Source organism: Phocoena sinus, chromosome 9, assembly GCF_008692025.1.
Source record: "Phocoena sinus isolate mPhoSin1 chromosome 9, mPhoSin1.pri, whole genome shotgun sequence".
Classification (NCBI taxonomy): Eukaryota; Metazoa; Chordata; class Mammalia; order Artiodactyla; family Phocoenidae; genus Phocoena; species Phocoena sinus.
Genome location: NC_045771.1, coordinates 93,903,476 through 93,925,779, shown reverse-complemented (window position 1 = coordinate 93,925,779; position 22,304 = coordinate 93,903,476). Strand labels below are relative to the sequence as shown.

At 39.4% G+C, this 22,304-nt stretch overlaps 1 protein-coding gene across 4 annotated transcripts in view; it reads right to left on the bottom strand.

Annotated features, from left to right (window-relative positions):
* The window catches only part of SUGCT (succinyl-CoA:glutarate-CoA transferase), a 764,199-nt gene that overhangs the window by 721,254 nt on the left and 20,641 nt on the right, over positions 1-22,304 (bottom strand). For all 4 annotated transcript variants that reach the window (XR_004351441.1, XR_004351440.1, XM_032643169.1 and 1 more), the window contains exon 6: positions 9,726-9,846. Coding sequence is in view for 2 of the 4 variants with exons in the window: in XM_032643169.1 (XP_032499060.1) it covers positions 9,726-9,846 (121 nt within the window). In the remaining 2 variants the exon portion in view is untranslated. The remainder of the gene's footprint in view (positions 1-9,725; positions 9,847-22,304) is intronic.

Genomic DNA, 22,304 nt, shown 5'->3' with positions numbered 1-22,304 from the left:
AAATAGATAGCTAGTGGGAAGCAGCCGCATAACACAGGGAGATCAGCTCTGTGCTTCCTGACGACCTAGAGGGATGGGATAGGGAGGGTGGGAGGGAGGGAGACGCAAGAGGGAAGAGATATGGGACATATGTATAGGTATAACTGATACACTTTGTTATAAAGCAGAAACTAACACACCATTATAAAGCAATTGTACTCCAATAAATATGTTAAAAAAAGGAGTTATACAGCAGAAACTAACACAACATTGTAAAGCAATTATACTCCAATAAGAATATTAAAAAAGAAAAAATAAAATAAATAAAAAATATGACACAAATGAACTTTCCTACAAAACAGAAACAGACTCACAGACATAGAGAACAGACTTGTGGTTGTCAAGGGGGAGGGGGGTGGGGGAGGAAAGGATTGGGAGTTTGGGATTAGCAGATGTAAAATATTATATAGAGAATGGATAAACAACAAAGTCCTACTGTAATAGCGCAGGGAACTATATTCAATATCTTGTGATAAACCGTAACGAAAAAGAATATGAAAAAGAATGTACATATATGTATAACTGAATCACTTTGCTGCTCAGCAGAAATTAACCCAACATTGTAAAACAACTATACTTCAATAAAATAAATTTTAAAAAATAAAAGAAAGAGTTGTCAGCATGCTGTGCATTTCACCCTGCCATAGGGTAGAGGCAAGCTGCTTCCTCTTTACTTCAAGCCACATGAGGGACACTTCAAAAAAAGCATCTGAGGTCTGGGCCTATAGTTTAGGAATATGGAAGTACATAATGACTGGACACATGCCTAAAAAAGTACCAAAAGCAAGAGACTATGGTTACATCAGTGAAAGGCAGCAGAACTAAAAGATTTGGGAGTAAACTTCACTCCCAATGCTGAGGAAGAGCAAGAACGAGTTTTCCCCATGGGCTAAGTGGGCCAACAGGAGAGTAGAACTAGTTCATCGTAAAGGGAATTCTATTAACATATACACACTACTGTATATATAAATAAAAACACACTACTGTCTATTAACATATACACATCAACAAGGACCTACTGTAGAGCACAGGGAACTCTACTCAATATCTTGTACTAATAATGGAATGTTCCTATAACAGAAAAGACTGTGAAAAAGAATACATATATATATACACACACACACACACACACGTAACTGACTCACTCTGCTGTACACCTTACACTAACACAACATGGTAAATCAAGTATACTGCAATTAAAAAATGACAAAAATTAAAAAAGGAATTCTATCCATGAGGGCTGCCTATAGGACAAAGTGACCTTGACCTGAACAGGTGGCCTCTGTATACATAAGACTGCACAAAGCCAAGGACTAAAGAGGGAGAACTACAGTCTAAAGTCTCTGAAAAGCCTACAAAGCTCCCCATAGGACAATTTGCCACCAACTGAGCTTCAGGCACACAGTAGGCTGCAATGCAGTGCCCAGCTACCCCCATCAAGCAGAAGCTCTTTTATACCCATTAACTCACTCTCTTCCCTATGAGGGCCTGACTCTGAAAGAATCACAAAGAGAAGCTAGCAACAGGGAAGAGATGGATCATGGAGGAATGAAGAAACTGACTATCCTCTTCCAACACACACACACACACACACACACACACACACACACACACACACACTCTTCAAGTTTCCAGGAAGTCAGGACAAGTTGGAGAAAGGGAAAAGTCATAAATTGTACAACAGTCTGAAGTTTTGATTTTAGATTGGACTGGAATTTGTAATACTTGAAATAAAATAATCAGAAAAAAAGTCTGTAGGACTTTCCTGGGATTTCACCAATGAGCAAGGAAAATGAGTCAAGAGTGCAGGTTTGCAGAGGTAGGGTGGGAAAGAGAAAAGTTTCTGCTTACACTCCACTGAGTCCAACTTGTATAACACATCTGTTATATGTGTAAGGGTAAAAAGAAGTATTTAAAGATAAAAAGATTATGCCCTTGGGGGATAAAATGAAGGCATAAAGTCACTTTCTGGAGTCCATCCATGTCTACAGACAAAATACAATCTCAGTCCTTAGTTTTATGGGCTGTGCTTTGAAATCTTGTATTTATGTGCTAAGTTTCTCTTCCCCTGCAGAGACGGTGTCATTGATTAAACTATGAGTTTGGTACAAAATGGTAAATATGTTAAACCACACTTTTGCTAGGGATCACGGACTATAAAGTTGGACAGATGACCACAACACCCTAAAATTCTGGGCAAAAAAATGTTCTGTTAGAAGGGGAGACAACAGAGACATTTATAATTTAGACCAGTAGTTTCCAGTTATGTTGACTGTGAGGACCTCTTTTAATGTCGTGTCTGTAACTGATTGCTTATTCAATCTAGAAATGATGCTTAATGAACTAAACTGGACTATTATTTTTAGAGGTTAAAAAAACTTGCACATTGTTATTCCATTTGACTTAGTTCTGATTCTTTCTTTCTTCCTTCATCCGTCCCTTCCTTCCTTCCTCACTCCCTCTCTCCCTCCCTTCTTTCCTTCCTTCCTTCTTTCCTTCGTTTCCTTCTTCCCTCATTCCCTCCCTTTCTTTCTTGTTTTTCTCCCCTTCAAAATTTTTATGGGTTTAGAGTGCAGGCAGACTTCTAATTATTCTTTTTTAAAAGACATGGTTATGTGGTGAATATGTATAAAATGATGAAAATATACATATACACAGACTAACTCACTCCATAAGAATCCAAGTGCAGCAGTGTTTTGTTTTGTATTATCGTTGCCATGATATAGTGTTGGATGCAGTTGCTAGATGATTTGCCCTATCCATCTGGGCTCATCATTCTCTGTTATTGACTCTGAAACACCATGGGAGCCTTTAGTAATCTAAAGAAATTTTATCTTAATAACTACTCTCTCAAACATGAACCTTATGTCAAGACCAATGTTTATAATGAAATTCTTCAATGAAACAATCAGTATTCGATTCCCACCTCTTTCAAAGATCATTTTTGATATAATTTGAATCATATCCCTCTACTGCTCAAACCCCTTTCAGCACACCATGGCACTTGCACACCTCTATGCAGTGTCTTCTCAAGCATGCTGTTCCCAGTTATTGGTATCCTAGGCACACTGGCTTTCTCTTAGGCCTTTAAAGGTAGCTAGATCTTTCCTACCTCTGCACGTGGTGTTCTCTGCCTGAATCGCTCCTCCCCTTGCTCTTTGCATGGCTGGCTCCTTCTCATACTTTAAGTCTATTAAATGTTACCTCCCCAGAAAGGGCTTCCTTGACCATCCCATTTACTTATGCATCCCCTGCTGTACTAATCTCTACCGCAGTACCCTGTTTGATGCTTTCATGACAGCACAATTTGTTAGTACATGCCATACTCTCTTCTTAACCTGTTTATGAAGTGTCTCTCACACTAGGCTGTAAGCTCCTTAAAGGCAGGAACCATGTCTGCATTGTTCACTCTGTACACTCCACAAAGCCAGGAATCTACAGAAGCTCAAGAAACATGTACTGGAGTGGTGGGGGTGAGGGGCAGACAAAGGAAAGGAATGAGAAAGGAAGGGATAATTTGGGCATTTCTGAATCACTTGCTGTTGTTATTTCAAGCATAAAAGGGTATTCAGAATGGGGCTTCCCTGGTGGATGCAGGGGACACGGGTTCGAGCCCTGGTCCAGGAAGATCCCACATGCCGCGGAGCAACTAAGCCCGTGCGCCACAACTACTGAGCCTGCACCCTAGAGCCTGCGAGCCACAACTACTGAGCCCATGAGCCACAACTACTGAAGCCTGCACTCTAGAGCCTGCGAGCCACAACTACTGAGCCCGTGTGCCACAACTACTGAGCCCACACTCCGCAACAAGAGAAGCCACTACAGTGAGAAGCCCACGCACCACAACGAAGAGTAGACCCCACTCGCTGCAACTAAAGAAAGCCCATGCACAGCAACGAAGACCCAACACAGCCAAAAATAAATAAATAAATAAGGGTATACAGAATAACATAACAAATACTCATGCATCTGCCAGTTGGCTATTTGGCAAATATAGCTGAAGTCCTGTGTGTATCCCTGTCCCCCTTCCCTCCCTCCCCATGCTCCAGGCATAATCATTCTCTTGAGTTTAGTATTTTTCATTACTATGAATATTTTTATATTTTAATCACATACAAGTAAACTACCAAAAAATATATATTTTATATAATTTTAACTCTGTATGAATAATATCATTCTGTATATCATCTTTTGTAACTTGTTCTCAAAAATTAAAAAACTGCTTTGCAAACTACTTTCCTTAAAAAAAAGACGAGAAATTTTATTTCAAGGGTAAACACAATGTTCCTACCACAAAATTAGTTTAGTCAATAACATAATGTAATGTTTATCCTTTTAGAAAGAAAGAGTAATGAAGTTAACATGAAGAAAAAAAGTAAATTCTTTAAAATGTGGTAGCATTCTTATTGCTAAGTGTATATAATTAATAACATGCACAGAAGACATGAAGGAAAGAAGATAAAAGTTTAAATTAAATTGCTAAGGAAAATATCATTGTACTTCTAAAAGTAAAGAAAGGTAGAGAATGGTCACTTTGAAAAAAATATACTTTGAAAAAATATAGATATGTCCCTTCAGAGATTCTCTCCACCCAGTGGTACACAGGAAACACTACAGTTTTCTCAAAAAGGAATTCGTAATGAATTCTATTGATAGCTTTTTAAACACTGCCCCCTAATGTTCACACTCAGCTTCTTCTGAAATGACAAGAGGACCGTGCTAATTAAAATAATAGGGTCCTTCCTCCCTTGTGATCAGTGTAGCAGTTTTGTCCTGTAGACCAGATTTCACAGACTGAGGCAGTCTCAGCCACACAACGGTCAGAATGCATTAAACTCCCAACCACTCCAAGGTTACTCTCATCAGCAGTAAGGGCAACATGTGAGTGAGAACAGACTATTTGGGCTTGGAAAGCACTGATAAGACATCAATACCACTGGGAAACACCAGGAACGTCTAGGACCCCAATAATAACATGTGCAACTTTAGACTGATCTAATCAGTCTTATTAAAAAAAAACAAACATTGATTACCAAGAATATCAAACTTCTAAAAAAGGAGAGATGGCCCTTGCTTTAGATACACACAAACTCATGACTCACAAATGACGGCTGCTTCCAAAAGAATCTGTTGAAATTTAGACTCCCTGATGAGCAACTCTGTTCATGACTCCCACCGCTGCCAATATGATCCACAACAAATGAAAGAGAATAACAAAAATATATATTCTCAAGGAGACCTGTTCAGTGTCTTGTAATCACAAAGTCCATGTCATCACTTAACAATGATACATGTCTAAACAGAGAAAGCGTAGAAGCACTTAATACCAAGTCAAGAAGCCTGAGTTTTAAACCCATTCGCCGTTAAATAGCTGTGTGACCTTAGGTCCCTCAGCTGTTCTGGGTCTGTTTCCTTATCAGTAATAAAGAAGAGAGAGCTGTGTGAACGTTTTTCTAACGATTGTCAGGAGGTGGAGATACACAGGATTACAGAATAAAGAGGGCTGCTTTTTCAGACTACATATGCCTCTCCCCATCACCCCTTCATGCCCCATCGCTATTACCAAAAAGCATATGATACTCCCATTTTCCCCTTAGCTGAGAACTACTGAGAACTATAATCTATCTCTAAGGGCCTTTGCCACACTAAAATGTTAATACAGGATCTGAGAACTGGAAGAAAACTTAAAAGAGATTCTCCAGTCACAAGACAAGGCCCAGAAAAACTTTTGATTCTAACTGTAGTTAGATACAGATGTGAAACTTTGAGGAAGTGTGAGGCTTCCCAAGTGGATTAGCATTTCATTTAGCTGGGTGATGTGATGAAATACATTATTATTCCCAATCTTCACCCTTCCCAGATCCCATGCCCTTTTCAATGCGACTTTGTAGTTCCTGCCACTAGAGTATTATATTTAACCACCTCTTGGTATTAGGCTTGGCCATATGACTTGCCTTGACCAAATGAATACTAGCAGATGTGATGTGAGCAGAGAGAGGCTTTAAACGTGCTTGTGAGATTAAGTTTGTTCTCTTGTGCTCTTGCCTTTCACTATGAGGAGAACACGTACTTGGTAGCCACTGGTCCAAGGAGTGTAAGACACGTGCAGAACAGACCTGCAACTTGGAGCCAAACCTAACGAGTCTAGATCAGCTGAATCCCAGCCAATCCACATTTATGACAATGAGAAATAAATACTTACTGTCATGTAAGATTTTGCATTTGTTAGTTATGCAGAATTCTTATGGTTATAGGGTAATTCAGAAGATAATAGTTCACCTATTTTAATATTTTAAATCTCAGCATTTCCATTAGATTGTGAGATTCTAAGGAAAAATCTCTCCCTCTCTCACACACATACAAGTATTTGATACACAGACACAAAAACAAAAGTGTGATTACAGATCTATATAATAGTACATCTGAAAAAGAGTCAGATCTAGTGGCAAAGATCTACTATGTCCAGAACCTATCTCTCGTGCTGTTCAGTAGAGAAGTTAATGATCACTGGGCTCTTTGATCTAAATCTAAAATAATAACAATTGTCCAAATATTGCAATTATAGCTTATTTTATATGAAAATACCACGACAATTACACCACGAAAAGCACTACTTATACTAAAGAAATGTGTCACAAAGTATTATAATATCTCAATTAACCTGAATGCACAGAAATAGGAGTATTTTGGTTCTTATAATTTTACGAATAACAAAGATTTTTAAGATAACATTTTTGTGGCTTTTATAGTAAAACAAGATTTTCAGATACCTATTTTAAGATAAATGTACTGAAATATAAGGAGTAAAGTTTTTGTTTGGTTCCCTTTTAAAATATTTTTTAAATGTACTAGTTCCCTTACTGCCTTAGGAAAAAACCTAATGCATAGGGACCTAGTAACAGTAAGTGAATATTTACTTCATGGTACGGACTCCTTTGGTACCTTAAAGCAATGATCATTACATTAGTGCTATGGACGAACTACATGAGAAATAACAGATTAGGCCAACTATGCCCTAACCCCAGGCTATCCTCTGAAAGTTTCTTTGGAAAATGTAAACATAACATTTACCACTTACACTTATCTCTGAAAAGTAGAATGCAAAAAAAAAAAAAAAAAAAAAAGGCAGCTATTAAAAACTCTTTAGCCAAGTTCTGATTATTCATTCATGAGGTAAGAAACTCCCTACCATGTGCTCTATATCGTGTGCTGAACAAGAGCCTGAAGGATAGTGGGGGAGACAGACAAGTAAAGAGTAAAATATGGTAGACAACAGCCAACCCAGTCTTCAGGGATCGAGAGAAAAAGTCTGCACAGAAGCAATGACATCCAAGGTGAGATCTAAAGGACAAAGACAGAGTTACCAGGTGTGGCAGGGGATTAGTGTTCCAAGCAATGGGAACAACGTGTGTAAAGGCTCTGCCGTGAGAGCGAGTGTGGTGCATTTAGGAGATGCGAGTAATTCAGGTCCATACGTGCTTTATGCTTTATGCTTTTCTGCTTCAACTGTCTATGAAAATAAACCCTTTCCTCACTTCGCCTCCGGGTTCTCCTCCCACCTCACTGACGATTCCTTCACGACTTCCTTCACTGTGTCATCATTGTCTCCTAAACATCTACTCATGGGAGTGCATCAGGCTCAGCCACTCAGACTCTCCTTTTTATATCTACACTCACTCTGTAAAAGATCAAATACAGCCTTCAAATACCATGTATTTGCTCATAACTATAAAATTTTACATCTCCTGACTCTTAGATCCAAGCCCTTACTCTACATTTCAGGCTAGACTTGGACTTGACATTCCAAGTCCAAACGTGATGTTCTCCCTCCCAAAGCTTCTTTCCACAGTCCTACTCGACTCTGTAAACAACAATTCTTCTAATCGCTCAGGCCAAAACCCTAGAGTCATCCTTAACTTTAGTCTTTCTCTGATACTCACATCTCATCCATCTGCAAACCTTACCCCCTTTTCTCGAAAACATTCAGAATTCTATCACTATTTAACGACCTCGACCACTGCTACTCTAATTCAAGCCCCCATCATCTGTAGCCTGGACTATGTCAACAGCTTCGTAATTGTTCTCCCACTACCCTTGTCCTCGACAGTCTATTCTTAACACAGTAGTTAGAGTGATCCTTTTAAAAATGTCAGGTCGCATCATTCCTCTGCTTAAAACTCTCCATTAGCTTACAATCTTACTCAAAGTAAAAGCCTAATTCCTTAAGAGCAGCCCACAAGCCCTTACTAACCATCATCTTACTAACCATTATCTCCCTGATTTTCTTCCTACTACATTCCCCCTCACTCACTCTGTTTCAGCCATCCTTGCTGGTCCTCAAACAGGCCCAACACAGTCTTGCCCCAGGTCCTTTGCACTTGCTGTTCCCCTTGCCCAAAACCCTCATTGCCAATAATGATACGATTCACTCCTTTACTTCATTCAGGTCTCGGCTTAAATGTCCCCTTTATCAATGAAGACTTGTCTCACCTCCCAGTATAAAATAGACCCTCCTAACCTCATCCCCCTTGCCCTGTTTAGTTTTTCTCTTTTGACCTTATCACTGCTGCACTCAAATACAAAACACAAAAGAATGTGTTTACTTATTTACTATCTATCTCCCTAACCTAGAATGTAAATCTGCTGAAGAGCATAGATATGTGTTATTCATTGCTGTATCTCAGAAGCTTAGAATACTGCCTGGCAGATCACAGGTCTGCAGTAAATATTTGGTGGATGAATTAATAAAATCTGAAAATCTTATAAATTATTCTGACAAAAGCTATTAATGTAACTTTCTATTTTAAGAATAAATTTTTAATACTGTATTCCTAATTAATAGCTAAGTGCTTATAAACTATGTAAAGATAACACAATCACTTTTTTCCCTTTAGCCTAAAGACATACTTATACACACACAAACACACACACAGAGTTCACCATCAAGGGCTGAACAATCTAAAAGACTTCAGGACTTCCCTGGTGGCGCAGTGGTTGGGAGTCCGCCTGCCAATGCAGGGGACACGGGTTTGAGCCCTGGTCCGGGAGGATCCCACATGCCGCAGAGCAACTGGGCCTGTGTGCCACAACTACTGAGTCCACATGCCACAACTACTGAGGCCCGCACACCTAGAGCCCTTGCTCCGCAACAAAGAAAAGCCACCGCAATGAGAAGCCCTCGCACCACAACGAAGAGTAGCCCCCGCTCGCCACAACTAGAGAAAGCCCGCACGCAGCAAAGAAGACCCAACGTAGCCAAAAATAAATAAATAAATAAATTTAAAAAAATAAAAATAAAAAAAAATAAAAGACTTCATAGCACTCTTTTCCTTCAGTTGGCTTTAGCACTTTTGAATATACTGAAGCAGTATGCTGAGATCCTATGTTATCTTAAAGCCAATTAATATTTCACCTGTAATTCTACATATAAGTTAATAATAGTACCTTGTCAGTATTTGTGAAGTATCAGTAGAAAAATTGGCAAAACTACAGGCAGACAATTCACAGAAGAAATATGAAAAATGTTCATTTAGGTTAATGTTCTTCAGTGATTAATTTTCAACAACCTAAAATGGCTTGGCAGGGAGGGAGAGCAGAAGCACCTCAAGCGCGAGGTTTCTTATATACAGAAAGAGACACAGAAACTGGAAAACCTCGCCACTGACGAGGGTGTGGTGCTGAGATACCTGTGATGGAACAGTAGACCATGTGAGGCGCTACCACGTCTATATCTTCATAGCCCAGCCCCATTGCAGACAATTTGCCAGGGACATAGTTTTCCACAAATACATCACAAACAGCTGCAAGCTGAAAGAAGAGGGGAAGATGAGTCAGACTTCCTAAGGGACTTCCCAGCTTTCAACAAATCCCCACATGATAGAATTCTAATTTCAGTTAACACAATTGATCCTCGCTTTGTAAAAGCCCAGAAAAATCACAGGAAAAGTAGAATTACAAAGTATTCTTAGATAAACACGAAGGCGCTGGTCAACCACCTGAGGTATTACTGCCAGTAAAACAATGGGTATTAAAATTTTCAGTTATTACCATGGTATTAAGTGGATTCTGCTTACATTAAATGTAAGAAATATCTAGGCTACATGGTCTATCTAAATATATTCTCAGAAGTTTAAGTTAAAAAATTAGAATATAAGTACATAAAATATACGAAAAATATCTTTTAACCCCTTTAAAATAAAACTAAATACAATGTCTTTACTACTCCATCCTTATTATGTAATATTCCTCATTACAACATGTACATATAGGCACTTAATACATGCAAACATGATTCTGAATTGCTTTCACACTTTCCAGATGCTTTCTTTCCAAAGAGTTTTAAATGTATTTAATGAACCATTAAAAAAAAAAAAAACTGCTAAACTATAACCCAGTAAATCAGTAACTGTCAGAAACAAAACCCCAACTCTGATTCCCAGATCACTGCAACAAGCCGTCGTAAACCATAATCTTAAAATTCTTTTCAAAATTTCAATTGTGACTACATTCTTTTTTTTTTTTTTTTTTTTTTTTTTTTTGCGGTACGTGGGCCTCTCACTGTTGTGGCCTCTCCCATTGTGAAGCACAGGCTCCGGACGCACAGGCTCAGCAGCCATGGCTCACGGGCCTAGCCGCTCCGCGGCATGTGGGATCTTCCCAGACCAGGGCACAAACCCGTGTCCCCTGCATCAGCAGGCGGACTCTCAACCACTTGCGCCACCAGGGAGGCCCAATTCAATAATTTTTTAATTGCCATGTTGACAAAGATATACTCTCACACATCAAACTAATGTAATAGAATAAGACTCTGGACCAAGGGTGGGCAAACTTTTTTCATAAAATGTCAAAAAGTAAATATTTTAGCCTTTTTAGGCCACATACATTCCCTGTCACATGTTCTTTATTTTTCTTTAACAATCTTTAAAACTGTAAAATTCACCATGGGCTGTGCAAAAACAAACTTGATTTGGCCCACACAGTCTGCTAACCTCTGCTCTAGATGGAAAATAACTGAATTTACATAAACTTTAGAAGGAAACGTCAATAAATTGAATGCCTGTTTGTTATTGTGTCACCAAATTTGGAGTGTGTCTGACTTAACAAAATTTAGGGGGAGCAGATCTTAGGAGGCATCTCAGGGAAATAAGCTGTTATCCTCCAGAGCTCCTGAAACAGGTACCAGGGGCCCAGGTGACCACCTGTCAGAAGAGGAATGATACATACATTAAGATACAGGACAAAGAGAGAGAAAGGTTTTCAAGTATGCACCCCAAATCTTAAGCCATACAGGCATCCTTTCCAAATTTCAGGTGTCAATTAACATTCGAGCTGCTTCTCACATGGGCAACTCTATGCAGTATGCCCCAGGGACAGCCCAAGTAGAGATGTGTTTATTTTTTGTTAATGGTTCTACCAAGCCTTGCTTGGAAAATGTGGAGGGAGAATGGGTGTTAGTATAAATAAAACACAAAGCTACAGTTACATTGTAATTTATTCCACAAATTTTTCTGAGCTTCTGTCTGCTACTTACACAGCACTCCTGCAGGCACTAAAGAAAACAAGCTGTGTCAAACACATCTAGATTCTTATACCAGTCATCTCTCTGATGCGTATTCTGCATGGTGCACAGTATAGTACCTTATGCAAATGACATTTGATAAATTATTTTTAATGTTAAAACTCTGTGTGGGTTCCTCAAAAAGTTAAACACAGTTAAGATATGACTCAGAGATGCCAATCCTAGGTATATACCCAAAATAATTGAAAGCAGGGACTTGAACAGGTACTTGTATCCAAATGTTCATAGCAGCATTATTCACAATAGCCAAAAGATGGAAACAACCCAAGTATCCATCAACAGACAAATAAATCCATCCAGTAAAGTAGAATATTATTCAGCCATAAAAAGGAGCAAAGTTCTGATACATGCTACAACATGGATGAACCTTGAAAACATTATGTTAAGTAAAATTAACTGGACACAAAAGTACAAATATTATATGATTTCACTTATATGAAATACCTAGAATAGGCAAATTCATAAAGACAGAAAGTAAATTAGAGGTTATCAGAGGCTGAGGGGAGAAGGAAGTGGAGAATTATTGGTTAATGGATACAGAGTTTGTTTGGAATGATTAAACATAAAGGAAATACACAGCAGTGATGGTTGCACACAATTATGAATGTCATTAATGCTACTGAACTGTACAGTAAAAATGGTTAAAATGACATTTTATGTTATATATATTATACCACAATTTTAAAACTTTTAACTATATAGGGTATTTGTATTTTTAGATTTCTATACCATCATAAATCACATTTCAATTCACATAAAGTATTCAGATGGATCACAAACAAATTCATTGTTTCAATAAGACAAGAAAATAAATATAATGAATAAGTTATATTAATAGAAAAGTATTCAGAATGTATAAACAGAAAACATTAAAAAACAATATACATGGTGTTATCTCATGTTTATTGGAAAAAATGAGTATACAAGGACATAAAGAGATTTGATATGATACACTAAAATATTAATCTTTTTGTCCATGAGCAGATACTACTTGTATAACAATAGAAAAAAATTTAAGCTAAAAAGAGGTGTGCTCAGAGTACCATGTAGTATAACTCTCCGAAGTTATAAGAAAAATATGGAAAAGTTAAATTTAGAAGCTAAAGACTTCCACTGATAAAGATGCCCAGTAGCTTTTTATTATTACCCAAGAACTCAATATGTATGCATTATGATACTTACTGATAAAATATCCCTAGAAAAGTGTATAGCACAGAAGTTATTCTTTGCTCCATTTTATAAATATTTATTTTAAATAAACACATACTATCTATTTACTTGATTCTTAGTGAGTCTGCCATCCAACATATTCTCCCTCCCTCTCTCTTTAGGGATATTTACCCATTTCAAGATCACGTATGTTCCCTAAAGCGTTAACTAACGCATTCGTTAAAATTCTAAGCAGTGCAGTGCTGAAATCAGAGACATCACAAACCTCCCTGAGTTACATGGATCTCCACACTATCTACAAGTAATATACAAGTCAACTGCTTCAGTGGAGACCAAACATTTATCGCATTTCCCTGATACAAGGATCTACTAGGAAATAAAGTGAGGGGGGAAGAAAGAATTGTTCCCAGTTTTGCTGGTGATCACCTCTTCTTCATCTTGGCGCTCACAGATCACCTAATAATCTATTCTAGAATCTTACCCACAATAAGAAACAAGCACAATTTTGCATGTTAGAGAACTCATCATCTTTTTCTTTTCTTCTGGGAAAAAAAAATTTAGGAACAGACTGGATGAGCAAGATCAGAAATAGAGGGGAAGTGACGATAAGAATTTAACCAGGGGGGGACCTTGAAGATGGCGGAAGAGTAAGACGCGGAGATCGCCTTCCTCCCCACGGATACACCAGAAATACATCCACACGTGGAACAACTCCTACAGAACTCCTACTGAAGGCTGGCAGAAGACCTCAGACCTCCCAAAAGGCAAGAAACTCCCCACGTAACTGGGTAGGGCAAAAGAAAAAACAGAGACAAAAGAATAAGGACGGCACCTGCACCAGTGGGAGGGAGCTGTGAAGGAGGAAAAGTTTCCACACACTAGGAAGCCCCTCCGCGGGCGGAGACTGCGGGAGGCGGAGGGGGGAGTTTCGGGACCGCGGAGTAGTGCACAGCGACGGGTGCGGAGGGCAAAGCGGGGAGATTCCTGCACAGACGATCGGTGCCGACCAGCACTCACCAACCTGAGAGGCTTGTCTGCTCACCCGCCGGGGCGGGCGGGGCTGCGAGCTGAGGCTCGGGTTTTGGTTTTGGACGGAGCTCAGGGAGAGGACTGGGGTTGGCGGCTTGAACATAGCCTGAAGGGGTTAGTGCACCACGACTAGCCGGGAGGGAGTTCGGGGAAAAGCCTGCACCTGCCGAAGAGGCAAGAGACTTTTTCTTCCCTCTTTGTTTCCTGGTGCGCGAGGAGAGGGGTTTAAGAGCGCTGCTTAAAGGATCTCCAGAGAAGGGCGCGAGCCGCGGCTAAAAGCGCGAACCCCAGAGACGGGCGCGAGTCGCGTCTAAAAGCGCGAACCCCAGAGACGAGCGCGAGCCGCGGCGGGAAGCGCGAGCCCCAGAGACGGGCGCGAGCCGCGGCTAAAACCGCGGACCCCAGAGACGGGCGGGAGACGCTAAGGCTGCTGCTGCCGCCACCAAGGGGCCTGTGTGCGAGCACAGGTCACTCTCCACACCCCTCTTCCGCGGAGCCTGTGCAGCCCGCCACTGCCAGGTTCCCGGGATCCAGGGATAACTTCCCCGGGACAACGCACGGCGGGCCTCAGGCTGGTGCAACGTCACGCCGGCCTCTGCCGCAACGTCACGCTGCCTCTGCGGCCGCAGGCCCGCCCCGCACGCAGTGCCCCTCCTTCCCCCATCCCCCAACCCCCGGCCTGAGTGAGCCAGAGGCCCCGAATCAGCGGCTCCTTTAACCCCGTCCTGTCTGAGCGAAAAAACAGACGCCCTCCAGCGACCTACACGCAGAGGCAGGGCCAAATCCAAAGCTGAGCTCCTGTGAGCTGTGAGAACAAAGAAGAGAAAGGGAAGTCTCTCCCAGCAGCCACAGAAGCAGCGGGTTAAAGCTCCACAATCAACTTGATATACCCTGCATCTGTGGAATACCTGAATAGACAAGGAATGATCCCAAATTGAAGAGGTGGACTTTAGGAGCGAGATCTATGATTTTTTTCCCTTTTCCTCTTTTTGTGAATGTGTACGTGTAGGCTTCTGTGTGAGATCTTGTCTGTATACTCTTGCTTCCACCATTTGTCCTAGGGCTCTATCCGTCCATGATTTTTTTTTAAAAATTCTTTTTCTTAATAACTAAGTTTAATTGTAATAACTTTATTATACTTAACCTTCGTTCTTTCTTTCTTTCCTTCCTTCCTTCCCTCCTTTAGACAACGAATCACCCCAAATTGAGGAGGTGGTCTCAGGGAGCAGGATTTATGATTTTTCCCCCTTTACCTCTTTTTGTGAAGGTGTATGTATATGCTTCTGTGTAAGATTTTCTCTGTATAGCTTTGCTTCCAACATTTGTCCTAAGGTTCTATCCGTCCCTTTTTTTTTTCTAAATATTTTTTAATTCAATAACTATATTATACTTTATTTTATTTTTACTGTATCATCTTTCTTTCTGTCTTTTTTCCTTCTTTCCCTCCTTCCTTCCTTCCTCCCTCCCTCCCTCCCTCCCTCCTTTCTTTCCTTCTTTGCTTCTTTCTTCCTTCCTTCCTTTCCTCCTTTCCTTCTTTCTTTACTCATACTTCTACTAATTCTCCCTACTTTTTCTCCCTTTTATTCTGAGCTGTGTGGATGAAAGGCTCTTGGTGCTCCAGCCAGGAGTCAGGGCTCTGCCTCTGAGGTAGGAGAGCCAACTTCAGGACACTGGTCAACAAGAGACCTCCCAGCTCCACATAATATTAAACGGTGGAAATATCCCAGAGACCTCCATCTTAACACCAGCACCCAGCTTCACTCAACGACCAGCAAGCCACAGTGCTGGACAACCTATGCCAAACAACTAGCAAAACAGGAACACAACCCCACCCATTAGCAGAGAGGCTGCCTAAAATCATAATAAGGCCACAGACACCCCAAAACACACCACCAGACGTGAACCTGCCCACTAGAGAGACAAGATCCAGCCTCATCCAGCACAACACAGGCACTAGTCCCCTCCACCAGGAAGCCTACACAACCCACTGAAACAACCTTAGCCACTGGAGACAGACATCAAAAACAACGGAACTACGAAAGTGCAGCCTGCAAAAAAGAGACCCCAAACACAGTAAGATAAGCAAAATGAGAAGACAGAAAAACACACAGCAGATGAAGGAGCAAGATAAAAACCCACCAGACCTAACAAATGAAGAGGAAATAGGCAATCTACCTGAAAAAGAATTCAGAATAATGATAGTAAGGATGATCCGAAATCTTGGAAGTAGAATGGACAAAATGCAAGAAACAGTTAACAAGGACCTACAAGAACTAAAGATGAAACAAGCAACGATGAACAATGCAATAAATGAAATTAAAACCACTCTAGATAGGATCAATAGCAGAATAACTGAGGCAGAAGAACGGATAAGTGACCTGGAAGATAAAGTAGTGGAAATAACTACTGCAGAGCAGAATAAAGAAAAAAGAATGAAAAGAACTGAGGACAGTCTCAGAGACCTCTGGGACAACATGAAACGCACCAACATTCGAATTATAGGGGTTCCAGAAGAAGAAGAAAGAAAGAAAGGGACTGAGAAAATATTTGAAGAGATTATAGTTGAAAACTTCCCTAATATGGGAAAGGAAATAGTTAATCAAGTCCAGGAAGCACAGAGAGTCCCATACAGGATAAATACAAGGAGAAACACGCCAAGACACATATTAATCAAACTGTCAAAAATTAAATACAAAGAAAGCATATTAAAAGCAGCAAGGGAAAAACAACAAATAACACACAAGGGTATCCGCATAAGGTTAACAGCTGATCTCTCAGCAGAAACCCTACAAGCCAGAAGGGAGTGGCAGGACATACTGAAAGTGATGAAGGAGAAAAGCCTGCAACCAAGACTACTCTACCCAGCAAGGATCTCATTCACATTTGATGGAGAAATTAAAACCTTTACAGACAAGCAAAAGCTGAGAGAGTTCAGCACCACCAAACCAGCTTTACAACAAATGCTAAAGGAACTTCTCTAGACACGAAACACAAGAGAAGGAAACGAACTATAGTAGCGAACCCAAAACAATATATAAAATGGGAATAGGAACATACATATCGATAATTACCTTAAATGTAAATGGACTAAATGCTCCCACCAAAAGACACAGATTGGCTGAATGGATACAAAAACAAGACCCTTATATATGCTGTCTACAAGAGACCCACTTCAGACCTAGAGACACATACAGACTGAAAGTAAGGGGATGGAAAAAGATATTCCATGCAAATGGAAACCAAAAGAAAGCTGGAGTAGCAATTCTCATATCAGACAAAATAGACTTTAAAATAAGGACTATTAAAAGGGACAAAGAAGGACACTACATAATGATCAAGGGATCGATCCAAGAAGAAGATATAACAATTGTAAATATTTATGCACCCAACATAGGAGCACCTCAATACATAAGGCAAATACTAACAACCATAAAAGGGGAGATCAACAGTAACACATTCATAGTAGGGGACTTTAACACCCCACTTTCACCCATGGACAGATCATCCAAAATGAAAATACATAAGGAAACACAAGCTTTAAATGATACATTAAACAAGATGGACTTAATTGATATTTATAGGACACTCCATCCAAAAACAACAGAATACACATTTTTCTCAAGTGCTCATGGAACATTCTCCAGGATAGATCATATCTTGGGTCACAAATCAAGCCTTGGTAAATTTAAGAAAACTGAAATTGTATCAAGTATCTTTTCTGACCACAACGCCATGAGACTAGATATCAATTACAGGAAAAGATCTGTAAAAAATACAAACACATGGAGGCTAAACAATACACTACTTAATAATGAAGTGATCACTGAAGAAATCAAAGAGGAAATAAAAAAATACCTAGAAACAAATGACAATGGAGACACAACGACCCAAAACCTATGGGATGCAGCAAAAGCAGTTCTAAGGGGGAAGTTTATAGCAATACAAGCCCACCTTAAGAAGCAGGAAACATCTCGAATAAACAACCTAACCTTGCACCTCAAGCAATTAGAGAAAGAAGAACAAAAAAACCCCAAAGCTAGCAGAAGGAAAGAAATCATAAAAATCAGATCAGAAATAACTGAAAAAGAAATGAAGGAAACAATAGCAAAGATCAATAAAACTAAAAGCTGGTTCTTTGAGAAGATAAACAAAATAGATAAACCACTAGCCAGACTCATCAAGAAAAAAAGGGAGAAGACTCAAATCAATAGAATTAGAAATGAAAAAGGAGAAGTAACAACTGACACTGCAGAAATAAAAAAAAATCATGAGAGATTACTACAAGCAACTCTATGCCAATAAAATGGACAATCTGGAAGAAATGGACAAATTCTTAGAAATGCACAACCTGCCAAGACTGAATCAGGAAGAAATAGAAAATATGAACAGACCAATCACAAGCACTGAAATTGAAACTGTGATTAAAAACCTTCCAACAAACAAAAGCCCAGGACCAGATGGCTTCACAGGTGAATTCTATCAAACGTTTAGAGAAGAGCTAACACCTATCCTTCTCAAACTCTTCCAAAATATAGCAGAGGGAGGAACACTCCCAAATTCCTTCTACGAAGCCACCATCACCTTGATACCAAAACCAGACAAGGATGTCACAAAGAAAGAAAACTACAGGCCAATATCACTGATGAACATAGATGCAAAAATCCTCAACAAAATACTAGCAAACAGAATCCAACAGCACATTAAAAGGATCATACACCATGATCAAGTGGGGTTTATTCCAGGAATGCAAGGATTCTTCAATATACGCAAATCTATCAATGTGATAAACCATATTAACAAATTGAAGGAGAAAAACCATATGATCATCTCAATAGATGCAGAGAAAGCTTTCGACAAAATTCAACACCCATTTATGATAAAAACCCTCCAGAAAGTAGGCATAGAGGGAACTTTCCTCAACATAATAAAGGCCATATATGACAAGCCCACAGCAAACATCATCCTCAGTGGTGAAAAACTGAAAGCATTTCCACTAAGATCAGGAACAAGACAAGGTTGCCCACTCTCACCACTCTTATTCAACATAGTATTGGAAGTTTTAGCCACAGCAATCAGAGAAGAAAAGGAAATAAAAGGAATCCAAATCGGAAAAGAAGAAGTAAAGCTGTCACTGTTTGCAGATGACATGATACTATACATAGAGAATCCTAAAGATGCTACCAGAAAACTACTAGAGCTAATCAATGAATTTGGTAAAGTAGCAGGATACAAAATTAATGCACAGAAATCTCTGGCATTCCTATATACTAATGATGAAAAATCTGAAAGTGAAATCAAGAAAACACTCCCATTTACCATTGCAACAAAAAGAATAAAATATCTAGGAATAAACCTACCTAACGATACGAAAGACCTGTATGCAGAAAATTATAAGACACTGATGAAAGAAATTAAAGATGATACAAATAGATGGAGAGATATACCATGTTCTTGGATGGGAAGAATCAACATTGTGAAAATGACTCTACTACCCAAAGCAATCTACAGATTCAATGCAATCCCTATCAAACTACCACTGGCATTTTTCACAGAACTAGAACAAAAAATTTCGCAATTTGTATGGAAACACAAAAGACCCCGAATAGCCAAAGCAATCTTGAGAACGAAAAAAGGAGCTGGAGGAATAAGGCTCCCTGACTTCAGACTATATTACAAAGCAACAGTAATCAAGACAGTATGGTACTGGCACAAAAACAGAAAGATAGATCAGTGGAACAGGATAGAAAGCCCAGAGATAAACCCACGCACATATGGACACCTTATCTTTGATAAAGGAGGCAGGAATGTACAGTGGAGAAAGGACAGCCTCTTCAATAAATGGTGCTGGGAAAACTGGACAGGTACATGTAAAAGTATGAGATTAGATCACTCCCTAACACCATACACAAAAATAAGCTCAAAATGGATTAAAGACCTAAATGTAAGGCCAGAAACTATCAAACTCTTAGAAGAAAACATAGGAAGAACACTCTATGACATAAATCACAGCAAGATCCTTTCTGACCCACCTCCTAGAGTAATGGAAATAAAAACAAAAATAAACAAATGGGACCTAATGAAACTTCAAAGCTTTTGCACAGCAAAGGAGACCATAACCAAGACCAAAAGACAACCCTCAGAATGGGAGAAAACATTTGCAAATGAAGCAACTGACAAAGGATTAATCTCCAAAATTTACAAGCAGCTCATGCAGCTCAATAACAAAAAAACAAACAACCCCATCCAAAAATGGGCAGAAGACCTAAATAGACATTTCTCCAAAGAAGATATACAGAATGCCAACAAACACATGAAAGAATGCTCAACATCATTAATCATTAGAGAAATGCAAATCAAAACTACAATGAGATATCATCTCACACCAGTCAGAATGGCCATCATCAAAAAATCAAGAAACAATAAATGCTGGAGAGGGTGTGGAGAAAAGGGGACACTCTTGCACTGCTGGTGGGAATGTGAATTGGTTCAGCCACTGTGGAGAACAGTATGGAGGTTCCTTAAAAAACTACAAATAGAATTACCATATGACCCAGCAATCCCACTACTTGGCATATACCCTGAGAAAACCAAAATTCAAAGAGAGTCATGTACCAAAATGTTCATTGCAGCTCTATTTACAATAGCCAGGACATGGAAACAACCTAAGCGCCCATCATCGGATGAATGGATAAAGAAGATGTGGCACATATACACAATGGAATATTACTCAGCCTTAAAAAGAAATGAAATTGAGCTATTTGTAATGAGATGGATAGACCTAGAATCTGTCATACAGAGTGAAGTAAGTCAGAAAGAAAAAGACAAATACCGTATGCTAACACATATATATGGAATTTAAGGGAAAAAAATGTCATGAAGAACCTAGGGGTAAGATAGGAATAAAGACGCAGACCTACTGGAGAACGGACTTAAGGATATGGGGAGGGGGAAGGGTGAGTTTTGACAGGGCGAGAGAGAGTCATGGACATATACACACTAACAAACGTAGTAAGGTAGATAGCTGGGGGGAAGCAGCCGCAAGGCACAGGGATATTAGCTCGGTGCTTTGTGACAGCCTGGAAGGGTGGGATGGGGAGAGTGGGAGGGAGGGAGACGCAAGAGGGAAGACATATGGGAACATATGTATATGTATAGCTGATTCACTTTGTTGTAAAGCAGAAACTAACACACCATTGTAAAGCAATTATACCCCAATAAAGATGTTTAAAAAAAAAAAAAAAAAAAAAAAAAAAAAAAAAGAGTCATGTACCAAAATGTTCACTGCAGCTCTATTTACAATAGCCAGGACATGGAAACAACCTAAGCGCCCATCATCGGATGAATGGATAAAGAAGATGTGGCACATATACACAATGGAATATTACTCAGCCTTAAAAAGAAATGAAATTGAGCTATTTGTAATGAGATAGATAGACCTAGAGTCTGTCATACAGAGTGAAGTAAGTCAGAAAGAAAAAGACAAATACCGTATGCTAACACATATATATGGAATTTAAGGAAAAAAAATGTCATGAAGAACCTAGGGGTAAGATAGGAATAAAGTCGCAGACCTACTGGAGAACAGACTTGAGGATATGGGGAGGGGGAAGGGTGAGTTTCGACAGGGCGAGAGAGAGTCATGGACATATACACACTAACGAACGTAGTAAGGTAGATAGCTGGGGGGAAGCAGCCGCAAGGCACAGGGATATTAGCTCGGTGCTTTGTGACAGCCTGGAAGGGTGGGATGGGGAGAGTGGGAGGGAGGGAGACGCAAGAGGGAAGACATATGGGAACATATGTATATGTATAGCTGATTCACTTTGTTATAAAGCAGAAACTAACACACCATTGTAAAACAATTATACCCCAATAAAGATGTTTAAAAAAATAAAAAATAAAAAATAAAAAAAAGAATTTAACCACATTTATCAGTAAAAAAAAAATCATAAAATAATTTTTAAATGTATGTCAAAGAACGTCCTTACTCTTAGATGTATTCTGCAAATGCTCCTCCCTCTGAGCTATACCCCCCAGGAGATGTCTCCTGAAGGATTTAAGGACAAAGTTTCATATCTTTCACTTACTTTCAAATAGTTCAAAATCAGACACACACATACCACATGTATTCATATGTAAATAAACAAATACAGCAAAATCTTAAAACTGTTGCATCTAGACATAGGGTAAATAAGAGTTCATTATACTACTCTTTCCATTTTTCTGTATGTTTGAATTTTTCATAATAAGATGTTGGAGGAAAATAAAACCCATGACACTGCTCTATTGGCCATGATTCACACCCACAATATGGATACTGTCACTGTCAACTAATTAACATAGAGAATTATTTGAAATATAGATGACGTGTTAGGAAGTTATCAAATCATATTGCCATGAAAATACATAAACTTTTCGAAGCAGAGCTTTCTTTTCTACACAACCTATTTTTGGTTAGCCTGGTTGACAAAGGAGTCATACTTTTTGG